At 31.4% G+C, this 26,078-nt stretch overlaps 1 protein-coding gene across 4 annotated transcripts; it reads right to left on the bottom strand.

Annotated features, from left to right (window-relative positions):
• Positions 1-5,032: 5,032 nt before the first annotated feature.
• On the bottom strand, positions 5,033-25,744 carry LOC140433546 (uncharacterized). 4 transcript variants are annotated; one of them, XM_072521525.1, is made up of 10 exons: positions 25,606-25,741; positions 25,513-25,552; positions 21,671-21,751; positions 20,107-20,178; positions 19,633-19,722; positions 17,570-17,662; positions 15,561-15,653; positions 12,868-12,978; positions 12,687-12,791; positions 5,033-5,228 (listed from the first exon to the last, which is right to left on the bottom strand). In XM_072521525.1, the coding sequence occupies exons 1-10, from the start codon at positions 25,612-25,614 to the stop codon at positions 5,176-5,178; spliced, it is 747 nt and encodes a 248-aa protein (XP_072377626.1). In that variant the 5' UTR covers positions 25,615-25,741; the 3' UTR covers positions 5,033-5,175. The 4 variants fall into 4 exon arrangements, with proteins under 4 accessions (XP_072377626.1, XP_072377628.1, XP_072377627.1 ...); XM_072521527.1 differs by lacking the exon at positions 19,633-19,722 and having other exon boundaries at positions 25,606-25,744; XM_072521526.1 differs by lacking the exon at positions 20,107-20,178 and having other exon boundaries at positions 25,606-25,742.
• Positions 25,745-26,078: the final 334 nt, after the last annotated feature.

Raw genomic sequence — 26,078 nt, 5'->3', positions numbered from 1 at the left:
TAACCAACTATGTAAATATCACTCATCACCGTTTTTGTAAACTTATTGCAATTCTATGTCGACTGACATCTCCATCCATTAGGTCAGTTTCACCCATTCCACTGTTACACTGACTAATGGCAAAAGGTCTTGGTATTTGACTTTGTTTATGTTCGGCTTTAAAATATCTTTGTTAACTACCTTATGAATATAAAGCCATTATTTTAAACTTTTAAAGATGTAAAAGGACAAGTCTTTGGTACTATATTCTGTCTGATAGTTCCAGCAACGTTATATCCTTTTAATCTTAAATTTTTTAGTAAACTCATGCTGGTAAATAGGTTGTCAAAAAAAATTTAATTAAAAGTTGTTTGTTGTTTCAATTTCATCCAGCATAGAAATAAAGAGTGTAGTGCACTTTTCAAAAATTTATTTGTCTACATTCATAGACTTTGCCTTAATACATATTAACATTGAGTAAGTAATCTAAAGCAGCATTTATGCACCACGTTTTAAATTCGAATCTAATCGGTTTACCTCGATCAAACTGCTTACATCCATGACCACCGAATACTTCACCATGGACCCGTCATAATTTAGGTTCTCTTCCGGAATAAAGTAAATAGAAAATGTTGTTTTTAGTAGATTTATTAGAGGTTTTAGCGTATAAACTTTATCCGGTATATCTATATTATTATTACCTGCACAATGGATATATTTCATCATTTCAAAAAAACCGGTTTCTTGTTATTGATTGACTACTAGCCTAATTAACAGCAAAATCAGGTACATTCTTAGAAGAAGCATACCTCATTGATTCCTCTACCAACTAATCCATCACATTCGCATCCAAAAAAGTTAAAATAGTTTAGTTGGGTTCATAGTTTTGTACAGTTTATGTTTACTATCAGGAATCATAATTTTATTATGTTTTGGTGGAACCTCTAAACCTCCAAATATCGAAGAAAAGTTTTTGTCTAACTCATTGCGTGGCTTAGTACATGACTCATTCTTTTTTCTGACCTCACCATCGATGCTAATATCAACACATAGTCTTTGGTAGTTGTGTAATACCACTTCAGCATTTACAAAGAGTTGTCGTCCTGATAATTAATTTATATTGAAAATCATCTTCTTTACCTCCCGACTCGTCGTCTGTTAGAATATTAGACTTGGAAGGTGCAATAAGTATCCGATCCATATCTAAATTATCTTTAAAAGCTATTCATAATAAATATGAAAATAATTAAATAGTAGTGTATTGACCTCATTAATAGTAGTGTATTGACCTCATTATATGACCCAGATATTGAATCTTTCTAATTTTAACAGTTTTTATGACTTCACATTATTTTTTCATTCTTTGTAACACCTCTATATTAGTTACTTTTTCAGTCCACGATATTCTATGGATTCTCCTGTAGCACCACATCTCAAAGGAATTAAATTTTTTTATTTCAGACTGTTTTATTGTCCTCGCTTTTATGCCATATAGTAAAGTAGAAAAAACGTAACAACGTAGCATTCTTGTGCGGATCTCTAGATTAAGGTTACGGTTGCAAACTAAGTTCATCAATTTTATAAACGTGTTTCTTGCTATTTCTATTCTAGATCTGTGTTCTGATTTCAATTGTTATAATTATGCAAGGAAAGATACAAGGGAAGAGAAACCCAGGACGACGTAAAATATCCTGGCCAAGAAATTTGAGGAAGTGGTTCGGTTGCAGCTCATTAGAATTATTCAGAAGCGCGGCCAATAAAATTAAAATAACGATGATGATTTCCAACCTCCAATAGGAGAAGGAACCTGAAGAAGAAGAAATATTGACCTAGCGTTACCGCATGACAACACTGAGATCACGGTCGCTATGAATGCACCTCAAATAATAATTTTATATATTTACAACATTATTACCAAAGTTTCATCTGTTTGTTTGATATTTACGCCATACGATATTCATTGATAAGTTACGCCAAAAATTATAACTTGACCAAATAATATTACTTACTCGAATTAAATGTCCATTTTGAATCTAACCACAGATATCCGCTGTTTACAAACGTCTCTTGCCAACGTGTAAATTTACAATAAATAACTAAAACAGAAAACACGTATTCCGAAAATCTTACTAAAGCGACCTACATCACCATGTATGATACAAAAGACAAATTTTAGACACGGAATATTTGTATAGACACCTTATTATGGTTGCCGTTTAGCAACTCTAGGCTAAAATGGCTTATGGTTCTTAAAAAATATTATTTACACAATAAAATTTGATTTGAGTAAACTTATTAACCAGTTTCATCTTAACTAAATTAAAGCAAACCTAACCTAATCTACCCTCACCATAGACATATAATCATCGATATATAATACAAACAGACTGAATGCTGCAATTTCTGCAATGTCTGCAGACACTTGTCTCCCGGGTGGTAGAAGTAAGTAGCAGGTTTGGGCTTGATTTTAACATCAAAAAAACCAAATACATTGTTATAAGCAAAAATAGGATACCACCTGATCAATTACTAGTTAACCAACAACCTATAATACAAATCACCAACTTTTGTTATCTGGGTGCAAACTTAAATGAACAGTGGGATCAATCGACGGAAATTAAGATAAGGATCGAAAAGGCAAGATCAGCTTTCGTCAAAATGAAAAAAATCTTTAACAGCCACGATATAAAATTAGAAATAAAAGTTCGTTTACTAAAATGCTACGTATCCTCCGTTCTTTTACATGGCGTGGAGTCACGGACCCTAACTGAAGCATCACTGAAGAGACTCGAAGCATTTGGGATGTGGTGCTAGAGACGGATGTTAAGGATTTCTTGGATAGACAGAGTTACCATCGAAGAAGTACTACATAGAATGGGTAAAGAGCGCGAACTAGTCATAACCATAAAACGTCGCAAACTAGAATATCTGGGCCATATAATGCGCAATGAACAACGATACAACCTGCTTCGGACCATACTTCAAGGTAAAGTGCATGAGAAAAGAGGTCCAGGACGAAGAAGAATATCCTGGCTGCATAACCTGCGAAAATGGTTTAACTTAACCACTACCGGACTTTTCAGGGCAGCAGTCAACAAAGTCAGATTAGCCATGTTAGTGTCCAACATCCGTAACGGATAGGCACCATAAGAAGAAGAATGCTGCAATACAGAACCGTTTCCTCAGTGCGACAGAGACAACTGAAGCAAGGCAGTCGCTGCATCTCTTTTTAATGGACCGAGTTGATCGACCATGTGACCTAAATAGCCAATGGGAAGGTCATGTGGTTGATAAACCTGGCCCATTGGAAAGAGATGCAGGTACTGCTTTGCGTCAGTTTTCTCTATCGTACTGGAGGAACGGGTCTATATTGCAGAAATCAATCCATTTGTATTATTTGTATTTTTTCTTCAAATAAGAATTTTATTTTCTTTCAATTTTATTCATTTATTAACATGTTTTTTTTTCATTTTACCATTTTGATTCTTAAAATAGTTGGCGCTTAACCATTTGATCAACGTAATATTTACTTAATATTCTTGTTCAATTCAGTGTCTTTTTTATAATTTCTCTTCTTATATATTTCTAACCTCCAACATATGTGGTTTTTTTCAAACCATGTGCAGTTAGTATCTTAATATCATATACCTAATTGATTTAATAATAATTATATCAATTTTATCCTTGCCAATTTACTATTATCTATTTAATATTGTAATTATTTTTAATCTTTATATGACAAGGAAATGTTACGTATAACCTATAAAATCACGTTAAAACATATGCAGTTGCTAACACGAGGTTCGTTATTCTAGTTTTTTGGCCTAATTCAATTTTAGTCCACCTTTTTGGGTAAAGACTTATCGAACCAAATGGTCGATCATTGGAAATATTATATTGGAGTAGGTAGCCGCTGCTATGGAAACATTCCTTGACTTTTTTTATAGGTCGTTCGTAAGCTACACATTTGGTTTCCATACTAGAAATCGAACCTGAGCCTCCTGGGTTAAATCCAGGTATCCTTGCGCCTAGAAAATATCGCTAATTATTAGGCCTCGTTTAGATAAGCTTTTCATGCGTGACAACGTCTTATCTTAAAAGTAAATCTAAAAAATAAGCTTTGCGAAGCCTAACAATTGTCTCCCAAAGAAAGGTATGAGTTTTATTGTTATACATTGGGTCTTATCTTTCAGATGCAGTTGGATTGTTACGTATTGGCACCCACTATTTCTGATGGGTAGTACAAAGGTTACACATTAACGTCTAACGTGGGAAATATAAGTTTATATTATGTTTATGGTATAGAATATAATCGGGTCTGAATATAAGAAATTAGAATATTAAGTGAATATTAAAATTGAAGTTTAGAATATGACAGAATATTTATTAAATAGGAAGTTAATCTAAGAGTTGAGCGCCAACTGTTTTTGGAATAAAAATATCAAAATGAAAGATAAAGTTGACAGCTAAACACAATCTCTCAAAAAAAGAAATCAGAATTAAATATTTATTTAAAGAAAAAAAAAACAAATATATGACATTTATACTGATACAGCTTTTTTATGGTATAATTATTTAGTATATGTAAACTGTACTTTATTTGTCCAGTGCTTCTTACTTTTATGGCATTGTAAATTTTGCCGAAACCTGGCTCCTATCATGAAGCATTTTGATTTGCTATTTGCGCCTCTGTAACTTCTGACGTATATTAAGCATTCTAAATATAGTTAAATATAAGAATCTTTTTCTTCGTGTTATAAACTAACAGTTTTGTTTATTGAGCAGAATGAGTGCAACATACAAAAAAGTTGTGTACGTCAAGTTTTACATTACACGACTTTCTCGAAATCTGAGGAGCAACAATAAAGTTAAGCGAAGTTTTTTGTTTTATATAATACATATTCACTTATTGATTATCCTGTAAAATGTGCATAATGTGCCCAATTTATATTTAAATACACATGGTTGAAATGCCATAAGTTCTTCGCTTTTTGTTTTTTGTGTTATACTATAGAGATAGTTTTATGTATTTCTGATTTTAAATAAAAACACATTTTTGGTTTAAAAAAAATATATTTTTGATATTATTACAAAAAACTAAAGAAATAAATCAGTATACTTAAGTCATATTCTATTTTTATGATAATTCTAACTTATTTTTATATCAATTCATTGTATATCTTCTATTGATCCCATTTAATTGTAAAATATATCTTCCAGAGCTTGATTTATATTATACATAAGCTTTCCTGTAACAAATATGTATAAGAATACATAAAAAATTCATGAATAATAATTTTATTTTGAAAGATTTAAACAATCAGTAGAAGTATATAATCCTCTTTTAAATAAATAAAAGTAAAAAGAAATATTTTCCTGTACTAAAGATAATAACTAGTAAACATTTTTAAGATTAAAGTCATGGTTGCATACAATTTACAGAAATATGTGTACTATACCGCATCAAAGGGTACATCCGTTAAGATAGACAAAATGCCCCCACTCCCGAAATTCAATTTTTTTCATTTTTATACATTCTATATAAAGAACCGAATCTTGCTTAAAATTAGTCATTGAATCTTACACAGTTAATTATTTTAAAGTGTTTTCTTTCTAATTGATGTACTACTGCATATACCCAAACCTACGTAGAAAAAAGTTATAGAACCATCTAAAAGGAGAAAATCCCAGTAGATGGCTGTATACTATAGTTTAAAAAACGGGTGTGGCAGTCTACTGGGTCTGTCGGTAGAAGTTACACTTCTATACACGTATTCGCCGTTACAAATTTATTTGGGAGTAAATCTGCACAATCATTACATATGTAATGCTATAGGTAAGACATAGCGGAAAGAGAAACAGAAATAATAACAACTTACTTACAATTCATAAACAACATTTGACCTATAATAGGAGTATACTAAATGAAGGATTGAATCAATATTTTGATGAAAATGTATATTTTTATTTTTATATATGTATGAAAGGAGTTGAATGCAAAAATTTTTTCACACATACTCTGCAGTAAAATTCATTTTTTATTTTGTTATTAATATAAAAATACAATACACTGCAACATAATTCAATATAATAATACAGTACAAGTTAAAATGCAATATTCAAAAGTATTTAAAAATGACAATAATTTACATAACTTTTCTATTTACGCATATGTCTAATTTACCATGTAATAATATTAATAAAAAAGTCCTCCCCGACTGGAAATCGAACCCCGGTCTCTCGTATGACAGGCGGCGATACTGACTACTATACTACCGAAGACATGACAAAAACGTATTTTAAAAATTGACAGTTCTGGGTCATACAGTGATTTATTGAGATTATTATTTTGAAATACAAAAGAATAATATAATTATGAACATTTAATAAATAATACAAAACATATCACATAAATAATAATATTAATAAATATTTTATTATATATATAATATTATATATCTGTGACTGAGGTGAGTAAGCACATAAGTCAAATTTTCCGAATTTTTTTTTTGATAAAAATGTATAGGTGATTTGTAATACTATCATCGGCTCTAAGCACTTTAGTCTACTATGCATTTTTACAGCTGTTATTGCGAAGTGTGCATAATAACCATACTGAGAAAATACCGACTTGAGTTTGTGAATAAACACTTAAGTCGACTTATGTGAAGAGAGCCAGTTGGAACTTGCTGTCTCTGGTCGTCCCGGTGGTGACTTATGTTACTAGGCGCTAATGAAACATTACATGCAGAAAATAATTTAGCCTAAAACAGTTCAGTTTGGTTTGATATTGCGAATAACACATGTCCAGAAGTTTTTTGTTAAAAGTGTCTGTTGATGATGAGTTGATAGCAGATACATTTCTAAAAGCAATTCTATTTTGATGACAAAATAATAATACTACAAGCAATTTTACTTAGAGCGTAAAAATCACGTCAACAGCTGCAAAAACCACCGGACACAAGAAAGGCTAGGGAATTATGAAAAAAAATGTAATTCGGGAAGTCATATATTACAAAAAATGGTAAAATAATTCCAGAAAGACCATTTCAACCTCTGCCACTATGCCGAGCAAAGTGCAAAAAAAAATCACTGAAAATCAGCTGAAAGAAATTTTTCCCGAATATTGGAGTTTGGGCAGTTACGACAAGAGAGTAGCTTATATAGCCAGTCTTTTCACAATACATGACAAAAAATCGCAGAGGCCTCATACAGACGATCCAGACAAAGAAAAATTTCGCCTCAAAACCTACAAATATTTTTTATGAATAAATGGTAGCCATATTTCTGTTTGCCGTAAATGCTTTCTTGTGACTTTCAATGAAACAGACAATTTCATAAAAGTTATCGCTTTAATAAAAAGAGCATAACCTGGGGAAACAAAGACTTGATTCTGCTCAATGAAAGAATATTCCACCAAACAAGTGGTCTGAAGAAAAATTAGAAGAACTCGGTAAGCATATTTTGAGTTTCCTGAGTTACGAAAGCCACTACTGACGCGTCCAAACAAATAAAAGGTTTCTACCATCACATTTGACCCTAGAAGCAATGTATTCCCTGTACAAGGAATCATACCAAAACTTTGTGTCGTATTCATATTATAGATCTAAATTTCATAAATTGAATCTGTCGTTTAAAAAGCCTCAAACGGATATTTGCCATAAATGCGGCAAGTTAAAGGGACCATTGGTGTCTAGGAAAAAAGACGATCAAGGAGAACCTTTTCGCTGGCATGACGTGCAATGACTAAATTATATAAAATGGGATAATGGGAAAATATTTTTCAAAAAATCCTTAAATGCAGAGAAGCCATTTAAGGAAATTTTTTTTATTAGACGAAATCGGTTGGGAAATTTAGTTTCCCTGTTGAAATGTAAAGCGGATGTGCCAATAAATAAAGAAAAAAGAAGGATCTTCTTGATTTGCTTCCCTTAATCCCTACAACTTTTCATGGGTTCTATGAAAATCTTTAATCGATCGAAACAGCGTTGCTGGACTATTCAGGTATCGACGAAGATATTGATTAAATAGTTATTATGTTTAAGTAGTTCATTCTTTTTTTTAGTTATATTTTTTTTATCAAACTTCCATTTTTATAAAGAATAAAAAATACTTTGTTTAATAATATTTTTTTATAACCATTTTCTGTAAGTGCATTAACACATAAGTCATGGACACACTTGGGATCAAATGACATAAGTCACGAATTTCATTTTTGACATATTTTTTTATTTCATGGGTGGTGGAAAATTTGGAGAATACTCTATATTAGGATAAGACATTTACATAGATAATTATAAAAAGAACAATTAAAACCAAATAAAGTAAGTAACACGTAATTTTGGGCTATAAAACGGATTTAGAGGTAACAGGGGAATATTAAATCGTTTCTACTGCAAAACTAGGCAAAATGACTTATGTGCTTTCTCACCACGGTCAAAGATATATATATATATATATATATATATATATATATATATATATATATATATATATATATATATATATATATATATATATATATATATATATATATATATATATATATATATATATATATATATTATTAAATATATATACAAAAGGGACATTTTTATATTCGAGAGAGGAAGAGAGAGAAAATATATCTTCTGTCTCTCTCTTACTCATTATCTTACATATGTAATGATTTCACAGATTCACTCCCATACAAATTTCCAACGTGGAGCGCGCGTATAGAAGTATACCTTCAAAAAAAACTTGCAAAGAAGTAAAAACTTTAAATGCCTGATGGTATATTATTCTATTAAAAATAATTAAAATTTATCCAAAGGGACTAAAATTATTCCAAAACATTTTCGGTCCAGTCGGACCATCATTAATGATGCGAACATTTTTTGTTGATTAAGTTGTCAAAGGCCTTTTTATAATCCACGAATATTAAAGCTAGTTGTTTGTTGTACTCAGTAATTTTTTCGGTGATTCTTTATGACCAATAGGTGATTATTTATGATTAAAACCCGCCTATTTTATGGGCTGATAAAATTTTAATTTATTATCTAACCGTTTTGTAATTATTTTTGTAAATAGTTTATAAATATGGGAAAATTGATTAATGGACTTGTAGTTTCCGAGGTCGGTAACGTCGCATGTTTACAAAGTACTTACATGCTGTTACTGATTTCTGCATGCATCTAGTAAACAGTTTGGCAAGGACTTACCATATTCTGTTTCCAGTCACTCTCAAGGCATCTTCGCCTTCAGGAGACTTATTTTTTTTTATTTCTTGCACTGACCTTCGGACTTTTGAGTGTTATGTCCGGTAAAATTTTAGATCCCTGATTAATTATCTTTGGTAATGATCCGCTACGGATACATTGCCGTTCTTTGTATAGTTCGCTAAAAAACTCTCTATAGTGTTAATAATTTGATCTCGATCCTCAATGATTTTCCCCCGTTCATTTCTTATTTTGTGAAAATTTTTTCTTTTATTGGACATTGTTTTATCTGAGTTACTTTTAAGCTTTTGTTTTCTTCCGTTACTCTAGTTATTTCCATCGTATTTTATTGTCTCAGATAACCTCAACCAGATTTCTAAAATTCGTGTATTTTTGTTATGATCCTGATTTAAAAGATACATGTTATTTATTGTATATTTATTATAATGTGGTTCTTCTTCTTCTAATGGCGCTAAAACCCTTTGTGAGTCTTGGCCTGCTTAACAATGTTCTTCCATTCTGCCCTGTCGGATACTTTCCTTCGCCACTGCCTGATGTATGGTTTTAAGATCCCTCTCTACCTCTATCCTTTACGGGGCCTTCCTCTTGTTCTGTTTCCTTGGGGCTTCCATCTCTGGACTACTTTTACAGCTCGATTATCTGGCATTCTTTTTAGGTTAGGTAGAAATTGAAGAACAAAGCGGCTTCAGAGCAGAAAGATCGTGCGTGGACAACACATTTACCCTTCAACAAGTAATTGAAAAACGAACAGCTCGAAACCTCCCTACGCATCTGGTATTTATAGATCTGGAGAAGGCTTATGATACAGTTCCTTTAAAACTCTTATTTAGTGTCTTGACGAAAACGGACCTAAGTAAAACATATCTAAAAGCAATACTGAACATCTATAAATGTCCTCAAAGCACTGTAAAAACAGGAAATACTTTCTCAAGGGTATTTACAGTAACGAAAGGCTTGAGACAAGGACGTTGTCTTTCCCCCACCCTATTCAAAATATATATCCAAGAAGCACTGCACCAGTGGAGACAAAAATGTGCGGGAATGGGGTTGAAGCTTAACAACCATTATCTGACAACGCTGTTCTTTGCAGATGATCAAGTACTAATTGCAAGCTGTGAAGAAGATGCAGATTATATGCTTAGAAAGCTCAAAGATGAATACGAAAAATGGGGGATGAGTATGAATATGTCTAAAACAGAATATATGCGAATAGGCAGTGAAGACGAAGACCCGGATTTGGAAATTAGACAAATGAAAAGGTGCTACAAATACAAATATTTGGGAAGTATTATTTGCAGTAAAGGAACAACGGAACGAGATATAGACTATAGAGTGAAACAAGGCAGGAAGAGTGTTTAAATTCTGAATTCGATACTTTGGTCCAACAAAGCTACTATGAGAACTAAAATGACTATCTACAAAGTAATTGTAGAGCCCATTCTTACATATGAAGCAGAATGTTGGCAAATGACAGTCAAAGGAAAGAAAAAAGTTGACACGGTTGAAATGGACTACCTAAGAAGAGCTTGCCGTATATCAAGAGTAGAACGTATACCTAATTCTGAAATTAGAAGAAAAACAGATAGAGTACATACAACTTCTGAAAGAATAGAAACTAGACAGTTAATATGGTATGGACACGTACAGAGGATGGACGACAACAGATGGCCAAAAAGAGCTATGGAATACAATCCAAGTAATAGAAGGAAACGAGGAAGACCAGCCAAGTCTTGGATACAAGGTGTTATGGAAACCATGAAAGATAGAGCCATTGATGAAGACACCTGGAGAGATAGAAAAAGATGGCGATCGAAATGCGGGAAGCGGCAGAAGCTGTAGGATCCCCGCTTATATATATATATATATATATATATATATATATATATATATATATATATATATATATATATATATATCTTTTTAGGTGACCAAGCTAGTTTAGTCTTTGTCATTTTACAAATCTGACAATATCTGTGCTCTGCATTAGTTCATCCAGCTCGTGGTTCATTTTAATTCTGCACGAACTATCGCTGCATTGGGTTGGTCCAAATATCTTCCCTAGTATTTTGCGCTCAAATATTCTCAGTTGATTTTCATCAGTGGTTGAGAGGATTCACGTTTCACATCCATATGTGACCACTGGTCTAATTACTGTTTTGTAGATTCTCAGCTTAGACTCACGATTCAGTAACTTACTTTTCATTAAGTCTTTGTATGCATAAAAGCACTTATTACCGCTATGAATCCGTGCTTGTATTTCTTGACTGATGTTGTTGTTGTCATTTATTATTGAGCCTAGGTAGGGAAAAGTGGAGGCATATTTGTAGGTATGGTTGTCTACCTTCAGATTCTCATGTTCATTCAATTTTGTGCACTTCATATATTTTGTTTTACTTTCATTTATATATAGACCAAACGTTGCAGCTTCTCGTTTCAGTTCTATAACTTTTTCGCTCAATACCCTTTTGTTGCGGCTTATTATGGCAACATCATCCGCATATGCGCATATTTGCATAGATCTTGTATTAATACAGCCGTTTACATTCAGTTTTCTAACAACAGCTTCTAAAGTTAGATTAAAAAGTGTTGTTGATAAGGCATCCTCTTGTCTAACTCCATTTTCAATATCAAAGGCCTGCGTCATATCTCCATCTATTCTCACCATAGCTTTGGAACCCTCCAGAGTCATTCGTATAAGTTTAACCAACTTATTGGGTATCCCTAACATAGATAGTTGCTTTAACATCTTTTGTCGATCTATTCCATCAAACGCCTGTTTGAAATCGATATACAAGTTGTAAATAGGTATGTTATATTCAACACATTTTTCATGTATACCTCTTAACATATGTATTTGGTCTATAGTTGACCTCTTTGGTCTGAAGCCACATTGGTATTCACCAATTATCTCCTCCGAAAACGATTCCAGGCGGCTATATATAATTCCTGATAATATCTTGTAGATGACATTTAAAACTGTTATGCTCCTATAATTTTTGCAGGGTCGTTTGTCTCCCCCTTTGTACATAGGAAGTATGATTCCCACTCTCCAATCTTCTGGGATGACTTCTAGTGTCCATATGCGGTCGATTAGTTTATGGATACGCCTCCATAGCGCATGTCCACCATTCTTTATCAGTTCTGCAGTTATTCCATCTGTGCCAGGTGCTTTGTTATTTTTTAGATTTTTTATGACGTTTATCGTTTCTTCCAATGTTGGTTGCTCAACTAGTTGTTCTGCTGTGTGGTGAATGATCTCTTCATCTTCGTTTTGTTCTTTTTCTGGGTATAACAGCTCTTGAAAATGCTCCTTCCACCTTTTCATTATTTCCTCTTTCTCGCTGATAATTGCTCCATTTTTGTCCTTGCAAACTGTTGATTTTGTTATGTATCCTTGGGTGCATTGCTTGATTTCCTTGTAAAATTTTTATAATGTGGTTTAATGGTATAAATTAATCAAGTTTATATTATTAGATTTTAAGATCTTACCATTATCGAGATTGCGATCATCATCGTCCATATCAAAAAGTTTGATCATCCAAAGGGGACCAAATTCATCATAATGCATTATAAGGTTCTCGTTATTATCATAACCTACAAAAATATAAGGTTTATTTAAATACCATCCAGCTTAAATGCAAATAGATTGATAATATGTAGCTAAATTCACCTTTATTGTCAGTTAAATGGTTACTGTCGATTTCATGCGGAAGATGATGTTGTAGACTTGTCAATTCTTTCAAGCGTGGTAATTGTTCAGAAAAGAATTTATCATAAGTGGCTGAAAAATTAGAAGTTGATTATCACAATAATATTATAATATTTTGTACATGTATCATTCGTATACTGTATTATTATATGACAATATTATTGTTTGCGTAACTAAATAAGAATATATTGGTTTGGTTGACCTGGAACACTTAAAAATATTTCTTGAATATTCTTTTTTAATAATTAAATAACTTGCTTTAAAAGTTCTCTGTACTTTTTAAATAAGAAACAAATAATACAGATAGACTAAGCGTTGCAATACAGCCCCGTTCTCCCACTGCGACTGACACAAAGCAGTTCCTGCATCTCCTGCTAATGGGACGGGTTTATCGACCACGTGAACTAACCGAATGGTCAAGTCACGTGGTTGATAGACCCGGCCCATTACAAACAGTCAATCTATTTGTATTATATGTTTATGACGAAAACCTCTTCAATATCAAATTAGTGACACACAATTTGGCTTTAGAAATGGTATGAGTACAAGAGATGCTTTGTTCGGCTTGAATGTGCTGCCTCAGAGATGCATGGACATGAATCAGGACATGTACTTATGTTTTGTAGACTTTGAAAAGCCATTTGATAAGGTTCAACATAAAAAGCTTTTAGATATATTAAAAAGCAAAAATATTGACAGTCGTGATATGAAAATTATATCTAATTTATATTGGAATCAAACTGCCAAGGTAAGAGTTGACAACCAGTACACCCAAAATATCAAAATACAGAGAGGAGTCCGCCAGGGTTGCGTGCTGTCCCCACTACTTTTCAATGTCTACAGTGAAGCGGTATTTCAAAAAGCGCTCTCAGAGCCAATAGAAGGTATGTCTATCAATGGAGAAGTTTTGAATAACTTACGTTTTGCAGACGATACAGTAATAATGACGGATAACAACAATGATTTACAGAAAGTAATGCAACGCCTTACGTTACGCCAACGTCCGTACTCATGAACGCTGTCATGAGTACGGACTAAAGATAAATTTAAAGAAAACTAAATGCATGATCATGACTAAATCTGCACATACAAGTATCCAATTGACTATTGAAGATACTGCAATTGAGAGTGTTAATAACTATAAATACTAAGGAACATGGATAACATCAGATGTAGACCAAACCAAAGAAATTAGGACACGCATTGAAATAGCACGTGCATCATTCATTAAACTTAAAAAGTTTCTTTGTTGTCGGGATATACGGTTAGAACTACACCTGAGAATGCTTCGATGTTACGTGTTCTCTACTCTTCTGTATGACTTGGAAGCGTAGACACAAACAAGTCTATCTGAATAAGTTGGCCGCCTTTGAATTTCGGCGTTACACAAGAATCCTACGAATATCATGGATTCAAAGAATGTCAAACGTAGAAGTAACTAGAAGGATAGGAAATGAGGAGAAATTAATATTAACTATCAAAAGACGAAAACTTGAGTACTTAGGACATGTAATAAGAGGGCAAAAATACGCAATATTAGAACTTATTATGCAAGGCAAAGTCCGAGAAAAGCGAAATGTAGGAAGACGAAGAATATCCTGGCTTAAGAACTTAAGGGAATGGTTTGAATGCAGTAGTGCAGAACTTTTTAGAGCAACAGTCAACAGAGTCCGCATAGCCATGATAATTTCCAACATTCGATAGAAGATGGAACTTAAAGAAGAAGAAGACGGAAACCTAACCTAATCTAATCTAAAAACGAACTTACAAATCGTCAATTGTTTATATTGTTAAAAATTTTAAGAGTAATCAAGTGGTAAGTTTTTTTGAGTAGACGGCATTATTCTCAATTTTTAAATGCATAACGTTTGGTTTGATACGTCGTAAGTGGTCCAGTGCAGTTTTAAATAATTTTTATTTCAGTTTCGTTGAAAGTATTCTGTATTACAAGAAACCACTCGCCTCCTTAAATTCCATTTATCTAACTTTATTACATATATCTCCATTCTCATCACTTTGTAATCCTTCTTCTCATTATTTTAGCCTTTTTCAGGGCGTAGGTACACTTTCGAAATAATATTAGCTTTCTGTCTACGTTGGCTGGGATCCTATGTCACATAAACGGCTTCCTGTAGGTTCCCCACTATAGCGTTGATTTAGTATACTCATTTTGTTGTAGATATTTCTCTCGATCTTTGGCCTCTAGTTTCATAGTCTTCCAAGTTCTGGCTATGTGACCGAAGTAATTTTGGTACGCTTGGTTTAATTTTTTTAAACATCCTGTCATTTATATTAAGCTCTCCCATAATTGATATACTATACTTAAAACTATTAGGACTTTCAATTTAGGGTGAGACTATTATAATCCCAAAAATATTTAAAGATAAGCTTTTAGAGAAAATAAAACTAAAATGAGATTGTCAATCTAAAATGGATATGAACTTCGAAAAATATAAATCAATTGGACGAAAAACTAAATTATTGTGAAACAAACACCACAAACAATTATTAGAATACTAATAGAAGATAAAAGAAATCCTATAAATGTACATGCGCGTTTTCCTTTTTTTCTTTTTCTTTTATAAGTTTATATCTACAAGAAATAAGGCAGAAAAATTTAAAGTGTATGTGTAAATTTATATATTTTGTTTTACTTTCATAATGTGGAAATTTTGGTTCAGCAGGTTCCTGAGAGTGATGGTATTCCTCATCGTCATTTATATCTGGTTCTGAGGCCACACCATATGCTGAAAACAGAAATTATGTATCAACAACTAGTAAAGTTATTTTTAAAAGCTGTTAATTTTAACATGTTATAAGATTCAAAAAAATTTATTCACGAAAATTTTTACAAACTAATTGGTCAAAAACTTGAATTAAAAAAAAATTTTTCTCTAGTATTGACCACACAAAAAAAGAGAAAAATCATGCAGAATCTTTTGACAGAACTAAATTCATAAAGTAGATGGCAAATAAAAAATTGCATTATATATCAAATATACATTTTATATGGTGTGTACAAAAACAACAAATTAAGAACACGCAATCAAAAATTGTTATAGTTCAAAGCAAAAATATGACAAAAAAGCGACTTAAATCTGTATTGTTTTTATCATTCATGGATAATGCATTAAAAAAAAACTAAGAAGAAATACAAAAATATGAGCTCAGTCCCATATTATTTGGACCAAAACCAATATGCAACACAATTTTCTTTTCCTGAATTAGAATTTATTTAAATATTATAAATTAAACAGATACGATTAAACTCAATTAATTATTAATACTATGTAGTTTTACCAATAAATCGACAATAAAATACTTTTGATAATTACAATATATAAATGGAAAAGGAATGCCTGGCGCAAATTAATTGGACTATCACTGACAGGTCAAAATCTTAAGGGGAGTGAGGCAGGGGTGCATACTTTCACCACTGATATTCAATCTGTACTCAGAGCACATTTTTGAAGAGGCTTTCAGAGATATTGATGAAGGCTCAATAAATGGAGTCAAGCTCAATAACCTGCGATGATACAATAATGTTTTCCAATACCATAGAAGGGCTGCAAAACTTAATTAAGAAAATAACGGAAGCAAGTAAAAGATATTGACTGGATATAAACACCAGCAAAACCAAGCTAATGATCATCAGCAAGGAAAACATAACTGGAGCAAATTTGTATGTGAACCACATGAGAATTGAACGTGTCTTTACAATACAACTACTTGGGAACTATAATCAATGAGTCGTGAAACAATACCCAAGAGAATAAATGTCGCATCGAAAAGGCAAAAAGTGTATTCTTGACTATGAGCTCTGTGTTCAAGAGCCATGACCTCACCCTAGAAACAAAAATAAGGCTTCTTAAATGTTATGTGTACTCAGTGCTTCTGTACGGAGTAGAAACGTGGACATTGAAGGCGGAAACTCTATCAAAACTTTAGGCTTTTGAGCTATAGTTATACAGAAGGATCCTAAAGATACCATGAACAGACAAAGTCACAAATGAAGAAGTACTGCGGAGGATGAACACAACTGCGGATTTGGTCAACATCATGAAGGGCCGTAAGCTGCAGTACTTGAAACATATAATAAAAAATCAAGGAGATACGAGCTACTTCAATGCATTTTGCAAGGTAAAATTGAAGGAAAAAGGGCCCCAGGACGAAGAAGAATATCCCGGCTTACTAACTTGAGAGCATGGTATAGAGAAACTTCAACACAGTTATTTCGTATAGCAACCAACAAAGTCATCATAGCCAGAATAATCGCCAACGTTCGGTACGGTCAGGCACCCTAAGAAGAAGATCACTGAATTACCAACCATCATATCAATTTAGTGATCAAGAATTTATTTGGCCAATAAAATCTCCTGTATATATATTTTTTTTAAAATAAATTTTTAAGTGTGTTATAAATAATTAATTTACGAAATTAGTTGAATAATTTAATATAGTTGCCTGTCAAAATGGTTCGCGGAAAGTGTTTTATTGAGGCCCATAACAAAGGACTTTCTGGACATAAAATTGCTTAAAATTTAGGTATTCATCGAGAAACTCTGAGAAATATAATTTTACAACTTAAAAGTTGTGGATAAAAATTGTGGATTGTACATTTTTTTAAATAAAATAACAGTAAATCAATGTGTGTTTTGTTTACTTTCATAATTGAGCGATGGCGGTTTAACAGATTCCAAAGAATGGTATTCTTCAAAATCGTCATTAGGATCATATTCTAAAGCTCCACCATAAGCTAAAAAGGAAAAATAATTGTTAAAAGCTAGAAATGTTATTTAAATTCTTTTAATATTTAAATATTGGGAAAAAATAACAAATAACGTAAATTGTGAAATTTTTTTACAAACTAATGGTTTACGAAATCAGTTTTATACAGAGTTTTATCTTGTCAGATCGGCGAGAAAGCAAAGCAATAAACCTACAAATTTTCCGCTGCAAGCAAGATAAATCACTCTAAAACTTATTTCGTTCGATTAGGGAAATAGTCAGAAAAATTTGTAAATAAAATTAATGGTGCTAAAATAAAAATTGCATTTTGTGCATAAAAAAATACATTTCTAGAGTGCATAGAAAATAAAAAATTTACAACTAGATTAGACCTCGTCTCCTAGTATGATGTAATTTCATTACAAATCAGTCAATAGTCATAACTAGTGGGATTTAGAAGTCGCTGAATATAATAATATGATAACGATGACGGTCCTCGCGCTACCTGGTGCCCAGAGGGGATCTCGCTTCCTACATTTTTAAGTTATTTTCATTCTAAATCAGTCAAAGTCATTACTTAGATGTTTTCGAAGTCGCTGAATACGAATATTATGACGCCGATAATCCTTGCGCTACCTGGAGCCCAGTGTGAACATCTTCTTCTAAAGTTACATGGTATTTTCATTTGAAATCAGTCAAAAATAATTACTTGGGGCTTTTTAAGGTCGATAATTACACGAATAGTATGACAGAGCATATCAATTTGTGACAATAATGTCAGAAGACTAAGGTTTTCAGAGCAACAACTAAAGCATCTACGAAGGAAGCTACAGCTACCTGAGAAAAGGAATGCCAAACGTTTAGAATGTTTCAAACAACCAGAAAAGGTTAATGCGAGTTCGTAGTAAAAAAAAGGAAGAAAAAGTATCGGCATAGCTCGTAACAGAGAAAAAAAAATAAAATATGTGTTTTAGATGGAATGCAACCGTAAATTACGTATTTCTGACTGTTTGGTCGCATTACTCCTATAGTGATCCTTTTCCAATTTAACATTTCCCCATATAAACTTAGCTGTACCATACTGATGACGACCAAACAGTTAGAAATAAGTATTTACGGTGGCCTTCCATATTTCTAAAGTATTCAACTAGTGAATTCAGAGGCTTAATCGGTCATTCAGGTTAGCAAACAAAAAAAGAAGTCAACTACTTCATAAGTTTATCGACGACGTTTCGCTTTATATTTCTAAAGCCTTATCAGTTCTCTAAAATATAACAGATGTCATAGAGTTTATAAGAAATATAGATGTTAATAGTTCATAACTTACAACTCAATATGTAGTATATTATCGATGTTATTATATATGTACTGTAAACTTTACTCATTACTTAAAACTAACTTAACAAAAAAAAAACAAAAAACACACAAACTCTGCAGAAAATAAAGCCGCTATACAAAGCCACCCGTCCAACTTATCATGCAATGACCCCTGTAGAAGTTTATAATTGTCTCAAACCTTGGAATTTGGTGACATATGGCCCTTAAAAAATTTTTGTTATCGCGTTACGTTGTTTGCATAGATTGCAATAAATCAGTGCTTTGTTTGTCTTCAGTGGAGAACGATCTCTAAATGAAGCCAAATGACCGTTTAAAATTTTTTTAAATCTTCGTATCTACGAATATGAACATTATTTTCTGCAGAGTTTTTTTTTTTTGGTTTTTTATTGTTAAGTTAGTTTTAAGTAATGAGTAAAGTTTACAGTATATATATAATAAGGTCGATAATATACTACATATTGAGTTGTAAGTTATGAACTATTAACATCTGTATTTCTTATAAACTCTATGTCATCTGTTATATGTTAGAGAACTGATGAAGCTTTAGAAATATAAAGCGAAACTTCTTCGATAAACTTATGAAATAGTTGACTTTTTTTTATTTGCCAACCTGAATGTTTATGTGTTTGTGTGTAAACTAATTTGTGTAATTTTCTTTACTTTCATGTTTTAGTGATGGTTGTTCAGCAGGTTCCTGGGGGATATGATGTTCCAAATTGTCATCGGGATGTTTTAAGATTCGATCATATGCTAAAATTAAAAATTAATTATCAAAAACAGTACAGGCTATTTTAAAACTATTGCAAGTAAAGATATTAAATCCAAAAAAAAAAGAAAAATTAAAAACATAGAAAATTAATTTAAATAAAAATAAAATTGATTTATTAAGGTTAACAAATATCTTTAATCATTTAAAGGAAAAAAAAAGATATGTAGGTAATTGTCAAATAACAGACTGTGCTGTACTAATGGCAAGACTCTAAAAAAAAAATAACATTTGAAAGGCGACCGAGATAAGTGCATTATAAATAAAATATGCAATTTTATGCGAAATAAAACAATGAATTTTAATAATGGATATGTCTAAACTAATTGTTTTGTCGTGTTGTGTAAACTAATAATGTTTTCTATTACTTTTATATTCTAGCGATGGTGCTTCAACAAGTTCCTGAGAGTGATGATCGTGTTCTAAGGCTATTCCGTAATCTAAAAACAAAAATTTATAGCTAAAGACTAGAAAGGTTATTGTAAAACCCTTTTAGTATTTAAAAAAATGCAATATAATCCCTTTAGTAGTCACTAGGAATTTTGGAAAACTAGTAATTATGTACGGTCAAAACGACCAGTTCATCTTTTACCTCTTACTTTTGTTGATAAAAATATTTGGAATGAGCTTAAGTAGAACACTATTTTATTAATCTATAATATAAAAATGAATTGCAAAATGTGTTGGTAAGCGCATAACTCAACAACGCATGGACCAATCTTAACAATTCTTTTTTTAAAATGTTCCTTGAAGTCTAAGAATGGTTTCTACGGCAAGAAAAATTCGAATAATTACCGGGAAAACCCTAAAACAGCCCTTTTTTTCCCATACAAATATTTTCTAACTAAATGTAGAGTAAATTTGAACTTTATTGCTATTCAATAAAGTTCATATTAAATTACAAGCACTCACTGTTGTCCAAACAATGTAGGTGTGTTCCTTTTAATAAATTCCACAGGGGGTTGTAAAATAAGACGAAAAAACAACTTTATTTTTACACTCCGTATATGGGTAAAACATTGACATTTCCCAGAAAACATTAATACAGTTATTATATTGTATACATATGTTTATACACACCTTGTGGTGACAAAAAACACTTCTCTGATTTAGTACTGTGGCTCCACGTTAAGACCAAGTATCGAATAAATAAACTAGTGAAGGCCGTGGTTGCCAAATGTAAATTTTTACCGAAATATTGGTAATTTGTAATACGTGCGGTCCTTTTGACCGCGTAGCGACTACTTAACTTTTTAGTAAACTAATAAAATAATAATGGAACAAACATCTAGTTTTACTACATTGAAGTTAAAGTGTCATAAAGTAAAATTGTAATTGTAATTGCAACATTTGTATATTTAAAAACTGTAGTGTTATGCAACACCATAATAATTATGTTTCCAATAGAGTTTCTAAGTGTTTAACCGTGACTAGACTTACAAAAGCAATCATTTCTTAAATTTTAAATCAACAAAAGCAAGAAACTACTGCACAAACACCAAAAAGATCAACAATAACAAAACTTTGGCAAATAGAAATTATTTTAAAACAAAGAATTTAAAAATGGGCATTCATTTAATATTATGAATAAAATTAAGACTCTTACTTAAATTCTCAAAGTAGAGTAAGAAGTAACAAAAATAGTAAAAAAAAAATTATTGAAAATTACACTTCTTTTGAGAGAACCACGATAGAACTTCTGTTCTTAAAAATAAAAAAATAATAATATTTTGGCTATGTATCTTTAAAAATGAAATATAAATAACGATACAATTTACTAATCAAGATTCATAAATCTCTGCATAACCATTTGAAATAAAAAATTAATTTAATTTATAAGCATTATATATAAAACACAAATTTTGGTGAACAAAATAAATAACGTGTTTTAAAAAGTAATAAGTGTAAACTAATTTAGGTATTTTTCTTTACTTTCTAATTTTAGCGATGGTGGTTCAGGATGTTGCTGGGAGTGAATATCATCGGGATTCGGCTCTAATGCTCGACCATAAGCTAAAAAGGAATTAAATATCATAAAAATAAATTTCACTATTTAATATTTTTTTAGAAATAAATTACAATTTTACTTCAAAATAAGTTTATTTTAACGTTTTGATTTTCTCTTCGGAAATCGTTTTCAAAATAAAAATATTAACACCTTCACGGCGGTTCGGGACCCCGAGGTCCTGTACATGTAATGATCTAAAATTTTTTTAGAAATCTTGCTTGACTTTCCCAATATTCGAAATGCGTATTTTCACTATTAGTCAACCGATGTCGATAGTTCAAAGAGCGCCTTCTATAGAATTTCGCAGCAAATCTCATAGTAACCGAGTAACCTAATGAAGTTCATGACCCTGGCGACCCTAGCCGTAATATAATAATAATTTTGATCGTAACACGGTACGTACCGCGGAGGTCATCCGATCTGTTTAAGTTTTGTGTCAAAATTGCAGTATTGTATTAATCTTTGAAGGTAAGCTATTATTACCCATAGATTTATTTATAGTTTTTACACAAAACTACACTAATATTTTAACAAAAACACATTAAAATTACTATAAAGTTTTCGTTTATTTTGCAATCTAAACCATTTTAGACACAGCTATTTTTCCATTGTTTCATAATAATTGAATACTACATGATTCTATTTGTAAGACACAAGGTAGAATCTATATAAAATATAGATGTATGTGTGTGAAGATGCTTTGGATTATAAAATAAACTTTTAATTGTTTATTTCATTGCACTGTGCCTTTTATACAAATATGATATTTGTTCCAGTATTTCAAAAATGCACAGAAGAGCGACCAAAATATTAAAACTAGCTCTTGAAACTGAAAAAGAGAACCAATCTTCTCAATCAAAAGTCATTGTACAAAAACTAGTAGATTATGACTAGTCACCTGCATGTTCTGTTATTTCGGAAGAATCTGGTAATTATCCATTACAAGAGCAAAGTGGAAATTATTTTGGAATGGTTACAAGAGTTACTCATGAAGAAACAGTAAATCAAGATAATTTTATTAGGAAAGATGTGTTGGAAGAAGAAATTGAATATGACCCCTCTGAGAATACTACTATGTGTGAAAGAACTAATAATGAAGTATCAAGTGACAATGATGATGAGCCATTTTCTAGTGACGATTCTATAATAGATAGAAACTACATGCCATCTTCTGAAGAAGAGTCAATTTTTGAAGCAGAATCAGATTTATTTTCTGCTTCAGATGCAGGGGATCAAGATAATCAATACTCTGACCAAAATGTCACTGTCGACATTCGAAGTCAACAATGTGACCTATGGGGGCCTATTTTTCCGAAACTCGACCCATTTGTAACAAATTGTACACAAAAGTTAAATGTTAATATGGAAAATATCAAAGAACCGCTAGACTCTTACATGCTTTTTTTAACCGACGATGTTTTGGAACTGATTATTAGAGAAACTAATATGTATGCAATTCAAAAATTAGATATTTCCAAGAAAAGTAAGAAAGGAGTTGAATGAAATAATACCGATAAAAATGAAATTTCATCATGTTTTTCAATAATTTTAACAATGGGCTTAGTTCCTTTGCCAACACTTAGTGTTGGCAAAGGAACAAATATCAAAATTGCTCAAATATCTACATTTTTTCGATAACACCGTTGCTAGTAAAAATAGGCTCTGCAAAGTAAAACCATTGCTTGATATACTGCTGGAAAACTTTAAGTCTGTCTTGACACCTGGCAAAGAGATTATAATAGATGAAAGCATGATTCCTTGGAGAGGCAGATTGTTATTCAAACAGTAAATTCCGAATAAAACACATAAATATGGCATCAAACTATACAAATTATGTACAGTAGATGGGTATACGCACAATATAATAGTTTATTCAGGTAAAATCCCATGATAAATCATGAGGAAAAAAACAGGGAAATAACCTCATGATACTATCCCGACATGGTAATTGTTTGATCTTACATTTATTTTACTTTTAATATTAACTCCAATAACCAGATTTTACTGCAATGTGCGAAGCAATTGGATTTATGGCTTCTACCTTTGACTCATAGCGTCTACAATTTGTAAGCCCATTTTTCCCTGCCCTACTCACTATTCGCTTCGTTCTACTTCTACTTTGCTACTGTTCTGTGATATCGTATGACATGCTGTTATAAGTATTGCCTAGTTTAAGCAATTAAAACTATTCCAGGGTGTTAAGTATCATATTATACCAATATATTGCCCAAAAAATAATTTTTATCTGTGGAAACAAAAACTTGTTAGACAAAGGCTTAATATAATTAGAGCCGCTTCTTTACCTCTTTTTTACCATCTGTTTTTGTCAGGTCTATACTTGAGTCCTTCCACTAAACTCGATCTTCTTTTTGCTATCCTTGTTTACATATTGAGATCTATCAAATTTTCTATTTTTAAAATGGTCTTTATGTTTCACCTTAATAAAAATGTTCGCATTCACAAGGTATTTTATAAATACATTTTTTTTATTCCTTCTTGCTTATTGTTAGGTAATTAATTTTGCAACATTTAAAACAACAAACACAAAAAGATCTATTGTATCTAAAATTTAATCTAACGATGAACAAAAAAGTTAAAGAATTCTATGAAAAAAACAGTCAAGATTTGATTTCACGTACAAAGCGTCTATGTATCTGTTTATACGTATTTCGCCTTAATAAGGCTCATCAGAACAGATATTCATAAGCGTTTTCAACGTGAAAAATAAATCTTTCCTGTCTTTAAGAAGCAACACTAAAATGTCTTCGAAAAGGACGCAATAGCGACATCTGATAATAAATCCGTAAAATAGTTTCGAAACACAATTCAGATTTCTGCCTTAAAGCATAAAGAATTCTATTTATAAAATATCTTGTGAATGCGATCTGTTCTATTTAGGTGAGACATCAAGAATATTACGTTAAAGGTTACTTTTAATCAAGAGGAAATCAATAGAAAGAAAATACCACTACTAGTAAGCCAATAACATATTGAGGATATATAGTTTTTGTTTTAAAATAACATGCATTTAAATTCAGAGTTTGGTGTTATTATTGAGAGTAAAATAAATGTTAGACCAAATATGAACCATGTCGGGAAAGTACCATAAGATTTTTTCCTGGTTCTTCCTTATGATTCACTATAAGATTACTAACAGGAAAATTTTATTGTCATTATCGCATGTGATGTCTTTATGTCTTGTTAAAGACACATCACATGCTATGATTTGTCTGACGGATATTCTTAAGTTTAAGTTGATTTCATGTAATCGATTAAACTATCTTACAATAAAGTCGTCCCAGGAACGCAGCTCAAAAATATTGCCATCTACTTTAAAATATATATTTTCCTATATTCAGGAAATATGGAAATACGTACTTGGCGGAGAAAGGGAATGGATAGGGACAACTGGAGAGAAATTCTTGAGGAGGCTAGGACCCACACAGGATTGTAAAGCCAGAATGATGATTTGAATTGTCAATATTGATGAGTCGGATGAAATTAAACTATTAGAAGAATTTTTTAGCAGGCTAAAAAACAACAAAATTTGTTTAATTTGTTAATGTTTTGTATTTTGACAACGATTTCCCAAGTGGAAAATTGTGTCTTATTTCCACCAAACATAGCAAATTACATTAAGATGCCACATAAAAATAACTTCAGAACAATAATACATTTTACTAAAAGAACCATCGTTTTGGCGTAAAATTCTAAAATTTTTGTGATTTAATAGACCAAAAATAATATTAGAAAGAAAATATCTTACCCAAAGATATAAAAACCAAAAAAAGAAAAGGTCCATATACCTTAAAAAATAAAATAAAAATAAAAATATAATTTAATTAATAAAGTTTCTTACCTTTCTCATTGTAAACCAGTTCTGTAATTGTTGATTATTAAATGAATACTACGATATTTTGCTAGATATCTATGTTATATTTCTATCTTATTATTATTTGTATTTGCTTGTTTATGTAACAAAAATGATTCATTTCTTTTTTAAATAAATGTGTTTTATTTAAAATATTGGATAAGACACGTTTTTTCTCATACAACACAATTTTTTGTTAGTTTAAAGCTTTGTGGTGGATATTTCAGATACTTTAAATATCCCATTATTTGTTACTGCCACTATTATTTTTTAATACAGCAATATATCTTTACCAAAAGCCGTCTAATGTGCTTTACTTTCTATCTGTATGTTTCAGGTTATCAACCGTCAACAAAATCAAAAATTGTACTTTAAATAATTAATCATAAAATCTAAAACAACAAAAATGTTTTTAATGAAAACCTGATTAGCTAGATAGTACATTATCATTTCATACAGTA

The sequence above is a fragment of the Diabrotica undecimpunctata genome, chromosome 2 (genome assembly GCF_040954645.1).
Source record: "Diabrotica undecimpunctata isolate CICGRU chromosome 2, icDiaUnde3, whole genome shotgun sequence".
Classification (NCBI taxonomy): Eukaryota; Metazoa; Arthropoda; class Insecta; order Coleoptera; family Chrysomelidae; genus Diabrotica; species Diabrotica undecimpunctata.
This window is presented reverse-complemented; position numbering and strand designations above follow the sequence as displayed.

Excerpts from the sequence above, each read along its gene's own strand:
- LOC140433546 (XM_072521525.1), bottom strand. Across the intron at positions 20,179-21,670 it reads ACCATCGCTAAAATTAGAAA|ATTACGGAATAGCCTTAGAA; the intron begins GTAAAGAAAAAT and ends TTTTGTTTTTAG. Across the intron at positions 12,979-15,560 it reads AAAATTTCCACATTATGAAA|CCACTTATGATAAATTCTTT; the intron begins GTAAAACAAAAT and ends CTAATTTTTCAG.